We start from the raw sequence: 15,196 nt of genomic DNA on the forward strand, positions 1-15,196 counted from the left end.
AGGATCCCAGCAAGATAAACATCCAAATGACTCTTAAAGGAATCCAGAGTAGGTGCTTGCACCACCTCCAGCGGCAGTCTGTTCAAGGTCTTGGGGGCTCAGACTGTAAAGAAGTTCTTCTTTATGTCCAGCCTGAAACAGGCTTGGAGAAGTTTGTGACCATTTGACCTTGTCATCCCTTGGGGCACTCTGGTGAACAGGTGTTCCCCCAGATCCTGATGTACACCCCTTATATACTTATAGGCAGCCACCAGGTCCCCCCTGAGCCTGCACTTTTCCAGGCTGAAGAGCCCTGTAGCTCTCAGCCTCTCATCATAGGGCCTGTTCTCCTGCCCTCTGATCCTATGCGTGGCTCTCCTCTGCACTCCCTCAAGCTTCTCCACATCCCTTCAAAATTGTGGAGCCCAGAACTGGATGCAGTACTCCAGCTGTGGCCTCACCAAGGCTGAGTACAATGGGAGGATGACATCCTGGGATTTGTTAAAGAAGCGTCTATGGATGCAAGCCAGAGTTTTGCTCGCTTTGCTGACTGCAACATCACATCGGTGGCTCGTATTCATCTTGTGGTCAATCATGACCCCCAAGTCCCTTTCAGCCATGGTGCTAGCAAGCATAGTACTGCCAAGCCTATAAGCATGCTGTGGATTTTTCTTCCCAAGGTGGAGTACCTTGCATTTTTCGGTGTTGAAGGCCATCAGGTTTTCGTCCGCCCATTTTCCAAGCCTGTCAAGGTCGGCCTGGATCACCATCCTGTCCTTGGGCGTGGACGCTTTACCCCGAAGTTTGGTGTCATCGGTGAACTCGGCCAGCCTGCTTCTGACACCAATGTCCACATCATTAATGAAGATGTTGAAAAGGACAGGCCTTAGGACAGAGCATTGGTGGACCCCACTGGTAACAACGCACCATGATGATTGACTTCCATCAACTACCACTGTCCGGGTCCGACCGCAAAGCCAATTCCCCAGCCAGTGGACTGTGATGTAGCTGGGGCCACAACTGGTCAGTTTTTCTATAAGACGATCATGGGATACCAGATCAAAAGCTTTTTTAAAGTCAAGATATACAACATCAATCTCTTCTCCCTTGTCCAGGTGATAGGTCACCTGGTCGTAGAAGAAGATGAGATTGGTCAGGCAAGACCTACCTGCAACAAACCCATGCTGGCTATCCCTCAATAAGTTGCCTTCAGCCAGTTTGTCAAGAATGGTCTCTTTGATCCCCAGGATCTTCCCGGGGATGAGAGGAAGGCAAACTGGTAACATGCCTTGCAATATGGAATATGTGAGACCTATCGTACACATTATATCACAATGCCTCCTTAGTTCAGGGGCCTCTAGCCACTGTTAGAGTCCTGATAAATTAGCCTTTCACCTTACATTGTGCATTCCTTTTGTCCCAACAAAATGGTCAGCAACAAGGTGATTCTCCACTTAGGGACAATAGTAGCAACCACTAGGCAGTGAAACAAACCTCTATCATGTGACTGGGTGCAGGTAATGATGATCAGTCTCTTGATAGTATTCCTGAATGCCAGACATTTATTTTAGTGACTGGTAAAGCCACTCCTTAATAGATGGAGGGGATGATATATTGGGCAGTCCCAGGCACTATTCTCCTGCTTGGCAGTCTAGTATGCTGCCTTCAGCAACCAGCTCTTGCTGAAACACCACTTCGATATCACCTGTACAAAGTACCAAAGAATGTGCTAGGGATCCATCCTGCACTACCCAAAGAGAAAGTGAAAAATGAGACAATTTAATTCATAGGTATTCCCTTCCATCTCTAACTTAATGCAAAGAGCTGGGGAGCAAAGAGCATTTTGAAGCAGCTTTGTTGTCATTGCACACCATTTTATTGTGATCTATCTCCCAGCTGTTTAAAATATACTTTTCTCCAATAAATGTCCCCAGTTCCCATGAAAGAAAAAAAAAAAGCATCCTGATGCTTGGCATGTTTAAAGATTCAAGTTTGGCGATTCTGGGCTCTTACCTAAAGATTCTGCAGGCCCAGAACTGGGTATGAAAAAGATTTGCTACTAGCTCTGTTCTGCTGTGCTCCGATCCACCTCTCCTGCTTCCAGTGGCTCCCTGCTTAGCTGTGCACTAAATACTGCTGCACTGCAGCCAAGGTTTGTTCAGAGTTACAAGTCAAAGTGAAACATGGAGTTCAAGATTAATCTCAGCACAGGATGTCTCAGCTCTGGAGCAATCGTTCTGAAACTGTTCCACAATTTAATGTCATGCTGGTAAATGCTGCTGCTGAGAGCCTTGGAGAAGGAAGTGCTGTATTCATCCAGGGCCTGATATCCAAATTTTTAGTAACATTATGTTACTGCAAGGTGATGGCAGAGGTGGGATTGCAAAGATTTGCAGAAACCAACCACAGGAACTGATGAAGCGTAGGGAAAGTGACAGGGCTTGAATGCATATATGTAGTTTTTAGATTCCTTTAGGGCTAGATTGTGGCTGGGTCCTATGCAGCTAGAAAGGGGTATACTGCTACCTGTTAGACCTGCTTGGATTGTGGTTCCAGGCATGCTAGGCAGGGGGAAAGGCAGGGACTGTGCATCCAATATGCTCCTCCCCACACAAAGAGCAAGTGGATAGGGGAGGCCAGAACAATAGTTCGTCCCCCAGTACACAGAGGTTGGGGGGTATAAAGAGGAAGGGAGAGGTCTGATGTAATGATTATGCATGCCTCAGCCCCAGGTTAAGAGCACAGGGAAAACACGCCTAATGGTCATGAATGAAGCACAACGCCTCTGGGAGCTAATCCTGAGGCAGTGAAGTTTACAGACCACCACTTTCTCAAGGCTCCCTCATTACGGGGCCCAGTGCTCTAGATTTTTTATGCTCCAGCTCCCAAACTTTTGCCATGGTAAATTCCTGCCATTCACAGCTGGAAGAAAAGTTAAACCAGTATCTTTATGCTAAGGCCCGAAGCAAACATCCCAGAAACCTCTAATGCAAGCACAGAAAACCAGAACACTAATAAACATCATTATGTAAAACATGTTAAGGGGTTTGATAGAGAGGGAAGCTATTTTATGGGTCAGTTAGCATCATCCAGTCTAGAAAGTGCCAATTAATAGTAGGTTACATGAATATAAAAAGCTAAGGAAGATATTCATGTAAAGTAGTTAAACTTTCTGCTCTCCTGCCTACAGGGAAATAACTGGAATCACAGAAAAATGGGGCTACAACGGATCTCAAGAAGTCATCTAGTTCAACCTCCCTCCAAGGCAAGATTATTTCTGTTTAAACCATCCCAGATAAATCATTGTATGACCTACACTTAAAATCTTCCAGTGTGCCATGGCATGGTTGGTAGATGTAATAGCATATTTAGGCTTTGGCAGTGTAATGAGGAAACATTATTCCATCATAAACAAATGAGTCAGAAGCATGGATTTTATCATCTCAGCTACCCTGTTTGGCTGCTGGTTATTCAGAGCTTCTCATCGTGGTTTGTAACACACTGAGTTAACTCTGTTCTGGCACAGATTCGACACTATATGGAGTCCTTGTTCCATGTGCAGTAAGTTCACCAGGGCTTTTATTAGGGCAGTGATTAAGATTTACTTCCTTCATTGCATCTGTCTAGTGTTTAACATTTCCAGAGTGCTCCATACAAATGAAATAAAAAACCAGGGGGGTAAATTCCCTACTAGAATAAACTGATGAAACAGCATGGAAGTCAATGGAGCCCCACCCATTTACACCAGTCAAAAATAGTCCCTGATTTTTACATGCTGCTGTACACAGAGCCAAACTGAAAGTGATACTGGACAAACTGGGGATCAAACAAAAGTCAGGAAAGGAATGTGTTAATCTTACCCGTGTCCAGGTTCACGAAAAATCAGCAGTGTTGTTGACCTGAGTTTTATGTTTGTACTTACATTTCTATGATACTTTTTACCCATCCATCTGTCCTCCACCTGACAAAGAGAAACAAGTGAGATGGGATACATCAGGGAAGAAGAAATCTGTTGCAGGGAGATGCATCAAGGATCCACCTGAACGAGTGAGGGAACCATGCATGGGTGCCTCCTAATTAGAAGTCTGCCATCCAGCTGTGCCTGGCCAGCCCCAGGGATGTCATTACAGTCGCAATCAAATCCTACTGAAGATGAAAGATTTGAAAAACACCTTCGAAGGGACACCTGCGTCTCCTACAAACAAACATTTCTGGACCTGGCTGCTTTTAGTCTGAGCCTAAGAATGGCTGTACAAGCCACTGTACAAAAGTTTAATTTCTCTCTCATGAAGGAAACAGGAAGCGGTTCCTACACAGAAGGCCAACACAAATCTTAAGCAACACAAAAGACCCTGAACCATACTAGTTCTTGTGCTAAACCTCTCACCAAGACAGATTTTATTACCCAAGCAATCCTAATTCTTGAAAAAACTGTCCCAAGAAATCAGTTTATTGCATACTATTGTTAGCAAGGAACATTAGCAAAAATAACCCCAGCCAGATCAAACCAAAACTTACGTTTAAGTATTAAGCCAGAAAAAATGCTACTGAAGACTGGATACCAAAAAGTTAAATATTATGGAAGTGCTTGGGAAATACACCTTGTACAGACTGACTATGAAAATTCCAGAGACAAATATTTCATTCAAAACAAAAAAAAAGTTTTGCACCACTTTAACAATTTTTAAATTTCATTTCCAGTCCTGCACATTCCTGCTATTAGCAATTCATGACATGAAGTAAGACAATGAAATAAAAGCAAAATCAAATTTGAAATGAAATGTCAAAATCCTGACAAGTAATTTCAAAATTCCTCAATGGTATTTTTCCCAAACTTCTTTTTCAATAATTAGCAGGATAGATCATAAGACTAAGCAGCAAATATTAATGTAATAAATTCTGTCTTGTAGAAAAATATGAAAAAGATGTTTTCAGAGGAAAAGATCTTTGTTTTTCTTCCTAGTCAGCATGAAAACAAATATTGGAATCTTTGACATTCCTTAAAAACAGAAATGTTGCATTTAGACCAGCTTTGGCCTATAGTTCAGAAGCCATCTGTTAACTTGAACATATATGAACAAACAAACTCTTGATACTCTATGTAATGTAAAAAGTGTCTCCTGAGGATAGGAGAATCAACAGCATTTGCCAATGATAGCAACTACGTCAGTTCTGTAAGTGCTGTATCTAACAATGGCAGCCTCCTCAGTCTTGGATCTAGTAGGGGAAAATCCCAAAGGATCCTAGCCATAAAACCCAAGGAACATAATATAAAGCATTGATGAAAACTCATGTTTACTTTATACTAACAGTCACTAAAATTCCCCAGTATTTATATTGTGAGCATGAAAGAAAGTTATAAAAACAGAGCTTTCAGAATTAGGAAAAAATAATATACACCATTGTTACTGAAGGCACATATCTTGGCCAAGTGACAGTGCTCTGGGGTAACAGAGACCTGCAGGATGTATTTTATTGATGATACACAAGGAAAGAGTCCATTGTGACTCAAGAGACCAAACTGAGCTTTAAAGGTGGCAAGCTGAGTTCATCTGATATGGAAATCATTAAGAAACAACTGAATCTCAGGAGGTCTCCTTATCAGACCAGATTCTTAACTGTAGAAACAGATGCAGCTCCATTGATTTCAAAAGAGATCTGCTGGTCACTTATACCAGCTGAGAATCATCTAGTCTTTTCCTCTTGGAGTAGAATAAAGCAAAAACATCAATAGCATTTTCAGTAAAGAACCAGCTCAACATTAACCCTCTTTTCTCCCCAATTCAACCCCCACTTCTCAAACTTCAAGCAATTAGTATGTCAATAGGTTAACGATGTCCTTGGGATAATCTACCAAAGCTCAGGGATTGAATGATGGGAAGAACCTTTAACAATCCTCCAATGAGAACTGAATTCATGATCAGGAAATAAATCTGTTTTTAAGAAAACAGCCAAAAGGGCACACACTCTTACTTTTGATCCTGTAAGTCCAGTATTATTCAATATTCTTAAATTCATTGAAGAGAAAGAGAGAAAAGAACGTGCTGAAAGGGCAAATGTGATTCAAGGTTTAGGAAATGTTTTAGATGTTTTCAGAGTGGATGAAAGAATGGAGGACAGAACACATTCAATAATTCTCTGGGAACATCAGAATTAAGTGACTGAACTGTTAACAGAAACATCAATACTCTCAATGAAGTCAGCTACCAGTCTAGAGAGTAGCAAGTGTACATCTGTGGTGCTAGAGGTGATTGTAGTTACAGAGCTGGAAACCTGGCTTCAAAATCAAATAAACTAGCCAAATAGGAATTACTAGCCTGAATACAAAACATTTAGTTCATCTGACGCAAGTGTATCAAAGATATGGTCCAAAGGCTGCATCTGGCCCTGTACTATCTGGCCCTTAGTGATGTCTGGGGGTCTGAGACTGGACCAGTATGCTACATGCAGCACATGTCAGACTAGCCCCATGGGTTGGATCACAAATCTGGTGTGTATGCTGCATGCAGCAGACAGGGCCAGTCCAGGATACGTGCAGCACACAGCATGTACCACATGGAGCTGGACCAGCCCCCATGCCAGATTGAAGGGAGGGGGCGCAGTTTGTGGGCCTGAACCAGCCCACGGACTTGCCCCACACTACTCACCTGGCCTGCAGACCAACACCACAGTCCACTGACACTCTTGGTCTAATGCAATGTTGTCTCTGACAATGGCTGGTAGTAGATGCTTCTAAGTCAGATACAAGGAATCTGACAAAGGACAGTTATGGAATAAGCTGCCTGAGGAGGGAAATTCTTCTCAATCTTTATCAGTTAATGGCTATTATAAAGAGACTAAAGAACAGTATTTAGCAAAATAGAACTTGAGACTAAGCAAGCAGCAAATATTAATTTCTCCCCCTGGCCTACACACAGACATTCACCAAGTTTTCCAGGAAATTTAAGTATGATCACTCTTTTAGCTCTAATGAGGTATAAAGTTTTATTTGTAGAACAGAGACACTGATACATTATTAACAATTATCTATACATAAGAAGATATTCTGGTTTCATACATAGAGCTGCTTTATCTTCTGAATAGATTGTTTCCACCAGTCTTCCCAGTGCTGGGCCTTCATTAGTTGGGCTGTACTTTCTTCCTTGATACAGGCAAACTCCTTGTCGAGCCTCTGCTTGTATTTCTGTAAAAATAACAGAAAAGAAACAAGTAGTTGAGATCAAATATGATTCCCTTTATGTGCCATTCCTTTCAATCCCCAGCCCTGCGTCCTGCTCCACCATGGCAGATGATTGTGTGCAGGCCATTTATTTTCTATGCTTGACAATGCAGCTCTGTAGACAATGAATTATTCATTGCCTTTCTTCCATTTCTTTTTGTTTTAATAGGCACTGAAACAGCATCATCAAGATGTAAATTTTACTTTTGAGTATCAGTTGGGTTAAAAATGAAAGCTCTCCATCCCAGCTCAGCAAGCTCCTAAAAGACTAAGGGAGGGGTTCTCTTCAGATCTGGCTGTCTTAGAACCTACTGTGGCATAAAAGCAAGCTCAAATTTGTGATGAAGCTGCTGAAAGGTCCCTCACCCAGACAAAACCTTCTGCTTTCACAAAAATCTCCAGATCTACTGACTATGGATGTCTGGTTCCAAAGAAGAAAAATGATTTCCTGAATGTGCAAGTATATAACAAAGCATATTTTATAATACATATTTACTGCATCATATGTACATCTAACTTTGATTAATACTAATCTCTCTCTCATGAACAGACTCCATGCCCAACAGGCAGGTTGTAAGGCAAATACTAAAGTATTAGTAGGCTTGGCAGAATTCAATTAAAAATAAAATAATGTTGACCGATAATATCAATGTTTATTTTTAAGCATTTATTTTGATTTTTATCTATTTAAATTTTCAGGATTGCATGAAATTTATTTCCTTTGTTCCCAGTCCCCTGGGGTTTCTGGGAGTTCAGTCCAACACATCCCCTTTCTATAAATTTTGATTATTAATGATGGACATATTTTTTGTCAGTCTGTGAGGCGAAGTCGACATTTACTGATAAAAATCGAATCCTACCAAGCTGCCTAAGTATCCTCTAGATATACAGAGTGATACAGAACTCTGTATATCTAGAGGATACCTAATGCTTCAGCAGTTGCCTCACAATTTATGGTCTTGCTGCCATCTGCTGTAATATATAGCCTACAATTACACACAAAATGAACACAAGAGGCAGTAGACCATGTCAGTATGAAGTCAGCAGAAAGTACAGCAGGGTAGCACCTTAGAGCTCTAGCAGATATTACACTTAGGATGTAATTAAGCTGTTAATTGCACCATAACTTGCCCATTTCAGTGATTTAATGGAACAAAACCAAGAAACCAGCCACAAAATTGCTCCACAAAATACCTGGAACATTTTTGTTGCTGCTTTCCATCACACCTTAAATTGACCATGCAGCAGGGTAGCCCTGCTATGGAGCTCAATTCCAGCTGCATGGCAGGCCTTGGTTGCCAGCCATGCAGTACAGCCATGCCTAGGGCTCAGCACCCCATGCTTTTCAGGATGCTGAGGCATGGGAAGGCCATCAGCTGGGCTGGGGTACTGGGTTATGGTGAGCAGCAGGGACTGTGACCTGGTATTGTGTTTGCCTTGTCCCACAACTCCCTCAGGGCATTGCAGGAAGTACAATTGTTGGGATTAGGGATACAATTTCATTGCACCCTTATTTTTATGTCCTCCGGGTGTGGTACAGACCAACTTGTTCAGAAAGACATGAGCTTTCACAGGCAATAACCTACTTCATCAGATATTATAATAATATCTGACAAAGTAGGTTGTTGCCTACGAAAAGCCATGCCACTGAACTAGATAAACTCTAAAGATGCCACCTGCCCTACAAAATGAATGCTGAATCTAGTTGAAATAAACTCAGTTCACTTGGGGCAGGGCCACTTAGAGAACTGGACCAGCACCATGGGTTTCCAGGAGACTGTAACAAAGCACCTTATCCTAGGTGCTGAGTTAGGCCCACTGTAAATCAGATGACAGAAAAATCTGAAATTAAAATGTGTTCATTCTCTTACTCGCCCAAGTGAAGAGACATGAACCTGAAAAATCTGGAAAGAAAAATTTGAAATGACTCAGGACTTTGGATGGATGGATGACATTTTGCCTCAATGACGGAGCACTCAGCAGAAATCACTCCAGTGCCTTCCATTTTTGTCACTGTCCTAGGGAAATGGAAAGGAAAGGGGATTTCTGCTTTGTCCTTGATCTATGCAAAGACTTGCAGTGAGCACTGACTTTCTGTGCAGATAAACACTCTTCCATTAAGAGGTAGCCCCCAGGAACTGCATTTCCACTTAACACCAACCATATAAGCAGCATCTCTTGCTTCTGCTGCTGACAGGTGACCCAACGTGGTTTTGGCTGTTGTCACAGAGGCAGTTTCTCTGCAAAGAACATAACCTGGAGTATCTGTGAGCACTGTTGCTGGTATTTCTGGCCAGGTCCTTAAAAACACAAGCATAATTTTCCTTTTACTTTTCTTGCAGAAGTGGGTGAGGCAAAAGGAAGCACACTGTTTTAGTGTTAGTGATATTGAGAGACAGAATTTAGAATCAACTAATAAAATCTTCACAGCAGGATCCATATTAAATTAATGTTCCTTTGTAGTCTCATCCAAGGAGGAAAGAGTTCAATTACTTTACACTGGAATAAAAATGTCTCTATGTTTTGTTATGTGCACATTTATTATGTAATACTTAATCATATAATCAAAACCAGGTAGTTTTTGTCTCAGAATGGGCAAGCATGTCTGGCAGACTAGGATAATTTCCAACACCAACTGCTGGAATCTACCATTAGTAGTAATAACTTTGCACCAGCTCTTTGGCTTCACCAAACCATTCTCCAAAGACTGCTCTCCTGCCTCAGCATAGCAGAAAATTCTGAGGATGGTGCTTGGACCTGGAAGTGCAGAAGAGTTCAGTATGTTCTAATGTTACCTGCTTTTACGTTCAGGCAACAGCTTAGATTCATGGATTTCTAAGGGAAGTCCTGCTTGTTTACGACGGATTAAAGTGGAAATCTTCTCTTTTGGGGTTTCAGGTCCTGTGACAGAGTGAAGAAAACATCAGCCTCATATCATTGCTTCAAAGTAACTAGATGCAGCTGGAGGTTATATTTTTCAGAAGCTTTGCAAGAACATGCCAATTCCTTTTGTTTGAAGGATGTCAGATTTTAAAGGTCTTCTTTCCTAACGGAGCACCCAAATATCTCTTCAGTCAGGCCTAAAATTGTGTTAGTATTGGCCTGAACTGCCATGTGATATGCTAGGACTGAAGTGCTACACATGCACAGGGGCCAATTCTTGTCCCCAGTTAATTCCCAGAGTAGAGGATGTGCTAGAGGGATAGTTATGGCTATTTGGGGCTACACAGAGTACTAGGAGATTGGTGTACTTAGAGCAGCTAGAGATTGCTCTGGATTTATGCAAGAGGCTGCACCAGCCCTTGTAGCATTTGGGACTCTGAAGGACACACACCTTGCTGTCTTTTTGCTGGCAATGACATGTGGCAAGTGTTCCCACCAAATGACTTACTTGCTTCCTGTACCTCATCCATAGTGATACACTCATCGAATTCCAGAAGCATCCTCTCTGTGAGGGAAGCTAGTGCAGAAACAAATTTCTGGGCACACGCTGTAGCACAGGCCTGTGGGAACACAAGGATCATTCATGACTTTGTTTAATCTTATAAAAAAAAGGACTGTCTTAAAAAATACCTGGTTTAACTACCAACTTCTCTTCATAACTGGAATAAAATACCAGGCCCTGAAATAGCTAGCTGCTCAAGTCAAGAGGGTAACAATAAATAAGAATTTGGAGCATGACTCCATTGAACCTTCAGTGAAAGCCTTTTGTTTTTAATGCTCTTTCAGAACTTTAGAGGAACACCTTTGTTCAGAGTATTTTTAAATTAGGATGCAATTTCATGTTACCCTATAACAATTCTAGTTGTTCAGAGTCTTAATACTACAGAGCAAAGCTTCAATTATTTATGCTAGTGGAGACAGCCACAGAGAAAAACAGACACCCACCAGCTGCAATTTAAAAAGCTAACCAAGGGGTGTCACCAGTATTCCACTCACATATACAGTGACTACAACGGCCAATTTGAGTGCGTCAGTTAAAGCTGTTATCATAAAGGAAACAGAGAAAAGCAGGCACATTCCTTCTCTCAGTTTGCATTGGGAATAATATTCCCTGAGAACAATGGATGTGTTAATTGTATGGCAAACCTCTATTTATGCACACTTAAAAAAGGTGCAAGGTCTAGGGGTCATAGTACAGAATTGAGAGTCAAAAGCTATTTTCTGTGATGGGACTGCTAAAACCAAAAAGAGCTTTTTCAGTTCACTTTAATTTTTAAAAAACATCCAGGCCCCCAATTTTAGTCGTCAGTGAGAAATCTGTTGGGTTCTAACAAGCCACATTTTAGTGTGTCACTCATACTTGCAGTTTCTGGGTATTGTCATGAATCCCATCAACTTGGTCCTTTTGTCTTTTTTCCTCATCTTCACATAAAGTCTTCAGCTGGAACAAGTTGTCTGGGTGCCCAAGAGCTGGACGCAATTTATTCTTGTTCACAATCTTTAATCAAACAAGATAGCAATTTGGTCAAGAATACCCAACTGGGTCACAGAGAGCAAGACAAATAAAACAAATGTTTTAAATTGAAGCCAATAAAGAGTGAAGACTATCTCTGTTAACTAGCTGCAAAGAAACCTTGCAGTGCAGTACAGGCCAATCCTATAAGGAACTACAGAGGAAGATGTTCCCTGATCCTATTTACAACACAAGCACTAGAGATGGCCAAGCTAGAGATGACCAAGCAGCCATGTTTTTACCATTTACTTGTCAGTGGTGTTAGCTCTCTTTTTTGAATGGCTTTAATCTCAAATGCTGATTCCCTAATATTAACATAAACCATGTGCTATCAATCTTTTCATGTAAGTTGTTCATTTGCTCCCTAAAGGACCTGTCCCATTTTGCAGGATTTGGCACAAAGCCCACTGCAGATAGCAGCCTTTGATTTAAAGGAGCAAAATTCAAGTCTTTCCCTTTCCTGTCAAAAATAACTCTAAGTGCTCACCTTTTTGCTCCCTTCTTTGCTTTGACAAATGAAAAGTCAGATTGCTCACAGGTTCTGGGATAAAGAATACAAGCCATGTGTGCTGAACATGAGCCACAAGATGGGCAGAAACATTTAATTAAAATCATTAACTTTCTGGGAGCTTAGAATCTAGGAAAGTAGGGCTGGAAGGGACTTCACAAGGTCATCTAGCCCAGCCCCCTGCTCAAGGCAAAGTTCATCCCTGACTGAAACATCCTGGCCAAGTGTCTGTTCAACCTCTACTTCTCCAGGAAGCCTGGTCCAATGCTTGACCACCCCTGTCATCAGCTTGTACAAAAGTCTTCCCCAGCCAAGCATATTCTAGATTTTCTACCACATGTTGCTGTGGAAATTGCTCAGTGCAGGTTAAGCTGGTTAAAGAACGATACAAAAATGCTTTTTGCTATGTGTGGCATATTTATGGATGAAGAATTCCAAGATGCCCATAAACCATACCTTTGCATTGTCCCATGCCTCTGTTTGTTTTCTGTAGAGGTGCCGAATCTGATCCATGGAGCATCTGAGCTGCTCTTCATGTTCCTCTAAAAGGCTGTCAATAGCCAGATGGGAAACGTGAGGGAGCTGTTCTTCAAACAACTTCAGCTGATCTCGGAACTCTTTTGGAAAGGGAGGCATGCACAGGTTCATGTCAAAGAACCAGAAATCATCAAACGTATACACAGTATAAGTGTCAAAATGACTGGGTGCTTTGTTCACACAATCTTTTTCATACCCTTTCTGCTTCCTAGTCCAGACCTCAGTGGTTTAAGAAACGTACAGTTCCCAAACATCTGTACAGGTCTGTCAGCTAAATGCTTCTGCAGATGACATTTTAGCATCTGATATCATCCAAATTACAGGTCATTATGGTACTCAGTTCTGGTCTGACTGAAATCAGTTTAGAGTTTTGCACTGACTGAAATGGAAGCGGAAGTGAGTTCTCATGAGTTGCACAGTTTGAAAGCAAGATATAACAATGCAGTGGTATAATGAGACCTTAACATTATATGAGGGCCATTCTGATTCCTTTTTCCATTATCACTGGACTAAGACTGAAATAAGGTGACTCTAGACCTCTGAATGTTCCAATTGTCATTTCCTACTAAATAAAAGGAACATAAAGTATTTGCTCTAGGAATTTACCTCTGAGGCAGGAATTGTAGTAGTCATCAGTCTGGGCTTGATAAGATAGGAGCTTCTGCCCCAGCACTTCTGCACACTGCTCAAATGTTTCTTGCAGATAGTCAGGCCTGGTAATTTGATGCTTATCTTTTCGGTAGAACTCCTTTGGAAAGTAAAAAAATAACCCCCAAACATCCAATCAAAGATTCCCTTCCCTGAACATTTTAGTAGACAGGATCTTTAGAGTTTTTTCTTCTTTCTGTGCCACTTTCTTCCCCTTCTCCCTGGGCCTTAACAGAGATTTTATGTTGAGCCTGTAGCTGCCACTGAGAGGAAAATATTGTGTGTAGTAAAATTACCAGGTATTAGAGGAGAATCTTTGCATTACAACTAGTAGCAACATCTTGCTATTGAGATTGCTGTCCCTGAACTCACTGGCCTATGAAGTGTGATCCTGAATATTAAAGTAATTGCAGCATATTTATAATAAAGAGGACAGCCCACGAGAAACTAGAAGCAAGACATTTTCACTTACACCGTCTCAGACTCTGACACAGCTTTCAGATCCTGTTATAACTACTTTTTTCTCTTACACTGTTTCAGACTCTGATGCTGCTTCCAGAACCTGCTATAACTAATTTCATTCAAGTTGCGTACCCTGGAGTCTTTTCTTTTCCATGACTATAGTAGAGATGTGTGTGTTCATCCTTTCCTTCTATGCTGCCTTACTGGGATAGGAAGGCTAATGCAGCTCAGTATGTTGTTAGTAGGAGCATTGCCAGCAGTTTGAGGGAAGTAATTATTCCTCTCAATTCTGCACTGGTGAGGCCACATCTGGAGTACTGTGTCTAGTTGTGAGCCCCTAACTATAGAAAGGATGTCCAGCAGAGGGCAAGAAAAATGGTTCAGGGGCTGGGGCACATGACTTCTGAGGAGCGGCTGAGGGAACTGGGCTGATTTAGTTTGCAGAAGAGAAGACTGAGGGGGGATTTAACAGCAGCCTTTAATTACCTGCAGGGGGGTTCCAAAGAGGATGGAGCTGGACTGTTCTCAGTGGTAGCTGATGATAAAACAAGGAGCAGTGGGACTCAAGTTGCAGCAAAGGAGGTTTAGGTTAGATATTAGGGAAAACTTTCTCACTAGGAGGGTGGGAAAGCACTGGAATGGGTTACCTAGAGAGATGGTGGAATCTCTATCCTTGGAGGTTTTTAAAACCCCACCACAAAGCCCTGGCTGGAATGATCTAGTAGTGAGTAGTCCTGCTTTGAGCAGGGGGTTGGACTAGATGTGACCTCCTGAGGTCCCTTCCAACCCTCATTTTCTATGATTCTATGATATTAACAGTTTAACTAATATTTATACAGAACTTAAAAGCTTCAGTGGCATAAGTATTATTATTCTATCATTGGATGAACTGCTACAGAAGGGAAAATTACTGTTTATATCCAAAGCACTAAGTAAAAAACAAAAATTGGAGAGATACCATAGCGGAAAGTCTGCAAAAGATGCTTTCTTACCTCAGCAAGATACAGCAAAGTGTCATTAGCCTTCCAAAGAATATCTGTGAGAATCCCTTTAAAATGACTGAAATCAAGAAAAACAGGGACAATCCAAAATGGATTATACTAGGAATATCTAGTATCCATCTAGTATAATCCATACTCTTTTAAAATATATTTTATTTTTCATTATTTTAATATATTCCCCTTACATGTTAAGTAAACCAAAATATAAATACTGCAAGAAGAGCATAAAAATAATGTGCTCATAAAATGGGTCACAGAGGAAAAATTCATATTCAGTATATTAAAAAAGGCAACCCCTTCCACCCTGTGCTTAAGATCATAAATCTTATTGTTTAAGGAAGCCCAAAATATCAAAGGCTGGCTCAGGTGTCTACTGACAGGAAACG

The 15,196-nt window shown here is 41.4% G+C and overlaps 1 protein-coding gene across 1 annotated transcript in view; it reads right to left on the reverse strand.

Moving 5' to 3' along the window:
• Positions 1 to 6,944: 6,944 nt before the first annotated feature.
• CCDC180 (coiled-coil domain containing 180) overlaps positions 6,945 to 15,196 on the reverse strand; it is a 41,971-nt gene continuing 33,719 nt past the window's right edge. Inside the window, exons 32-38 of the mRNA XM_019510736.1 lie at positions 13,306 to 13,447; positions 12,619 to 12,779; positions 11,502 to 11,639; positions 10,590 to 10,701; positions 9,994 to 10,099; positions 9,360 to 9,498; positions 6,945 to 7,162 (exon numbers count right to left, since the gene is read on the reverse strand). Of these exons, the coding sequence (XP_019366281.1) occupies positions 7,031 to 7,162; positions 9,360 to 9,498; positions 9,994 to 10,099; positions 10,590 to 10,701; positions 11,502 to 11,639; positions 12,619 to 12,779; positions 13,306 to 13,447 (930 nt within the window). The 3' untranslated portion in view covers positions 6,945 to 7,030. The remainder of the gene's footprint in view (positions 7,163 to 9,359; positions 9,499 to 9,993; positions 10,100 to 10,589; positions 10,702 to 11,501; positions 11,640 to 12,618; positions 12,780 to 13,305; positions 13,448 to 15,196) is intronic.

This window comes from Gavialis gangeticus, unplaced genomic scaffold, assembly GCF_001723915.1.
Source record: "Gavialis gangeticus isolate Ggan-Ray unplaced genomic scaffold, GavGan_comp1, whole genome shotgun sequence".
In the NCBI taxonomy this organism is placed as follows: domain Eukaryota; kingdom Metazoa; phylum Chordata; order Crocodylia; family Gavialidae; genus Gavialis; species Gavialis gangeticus.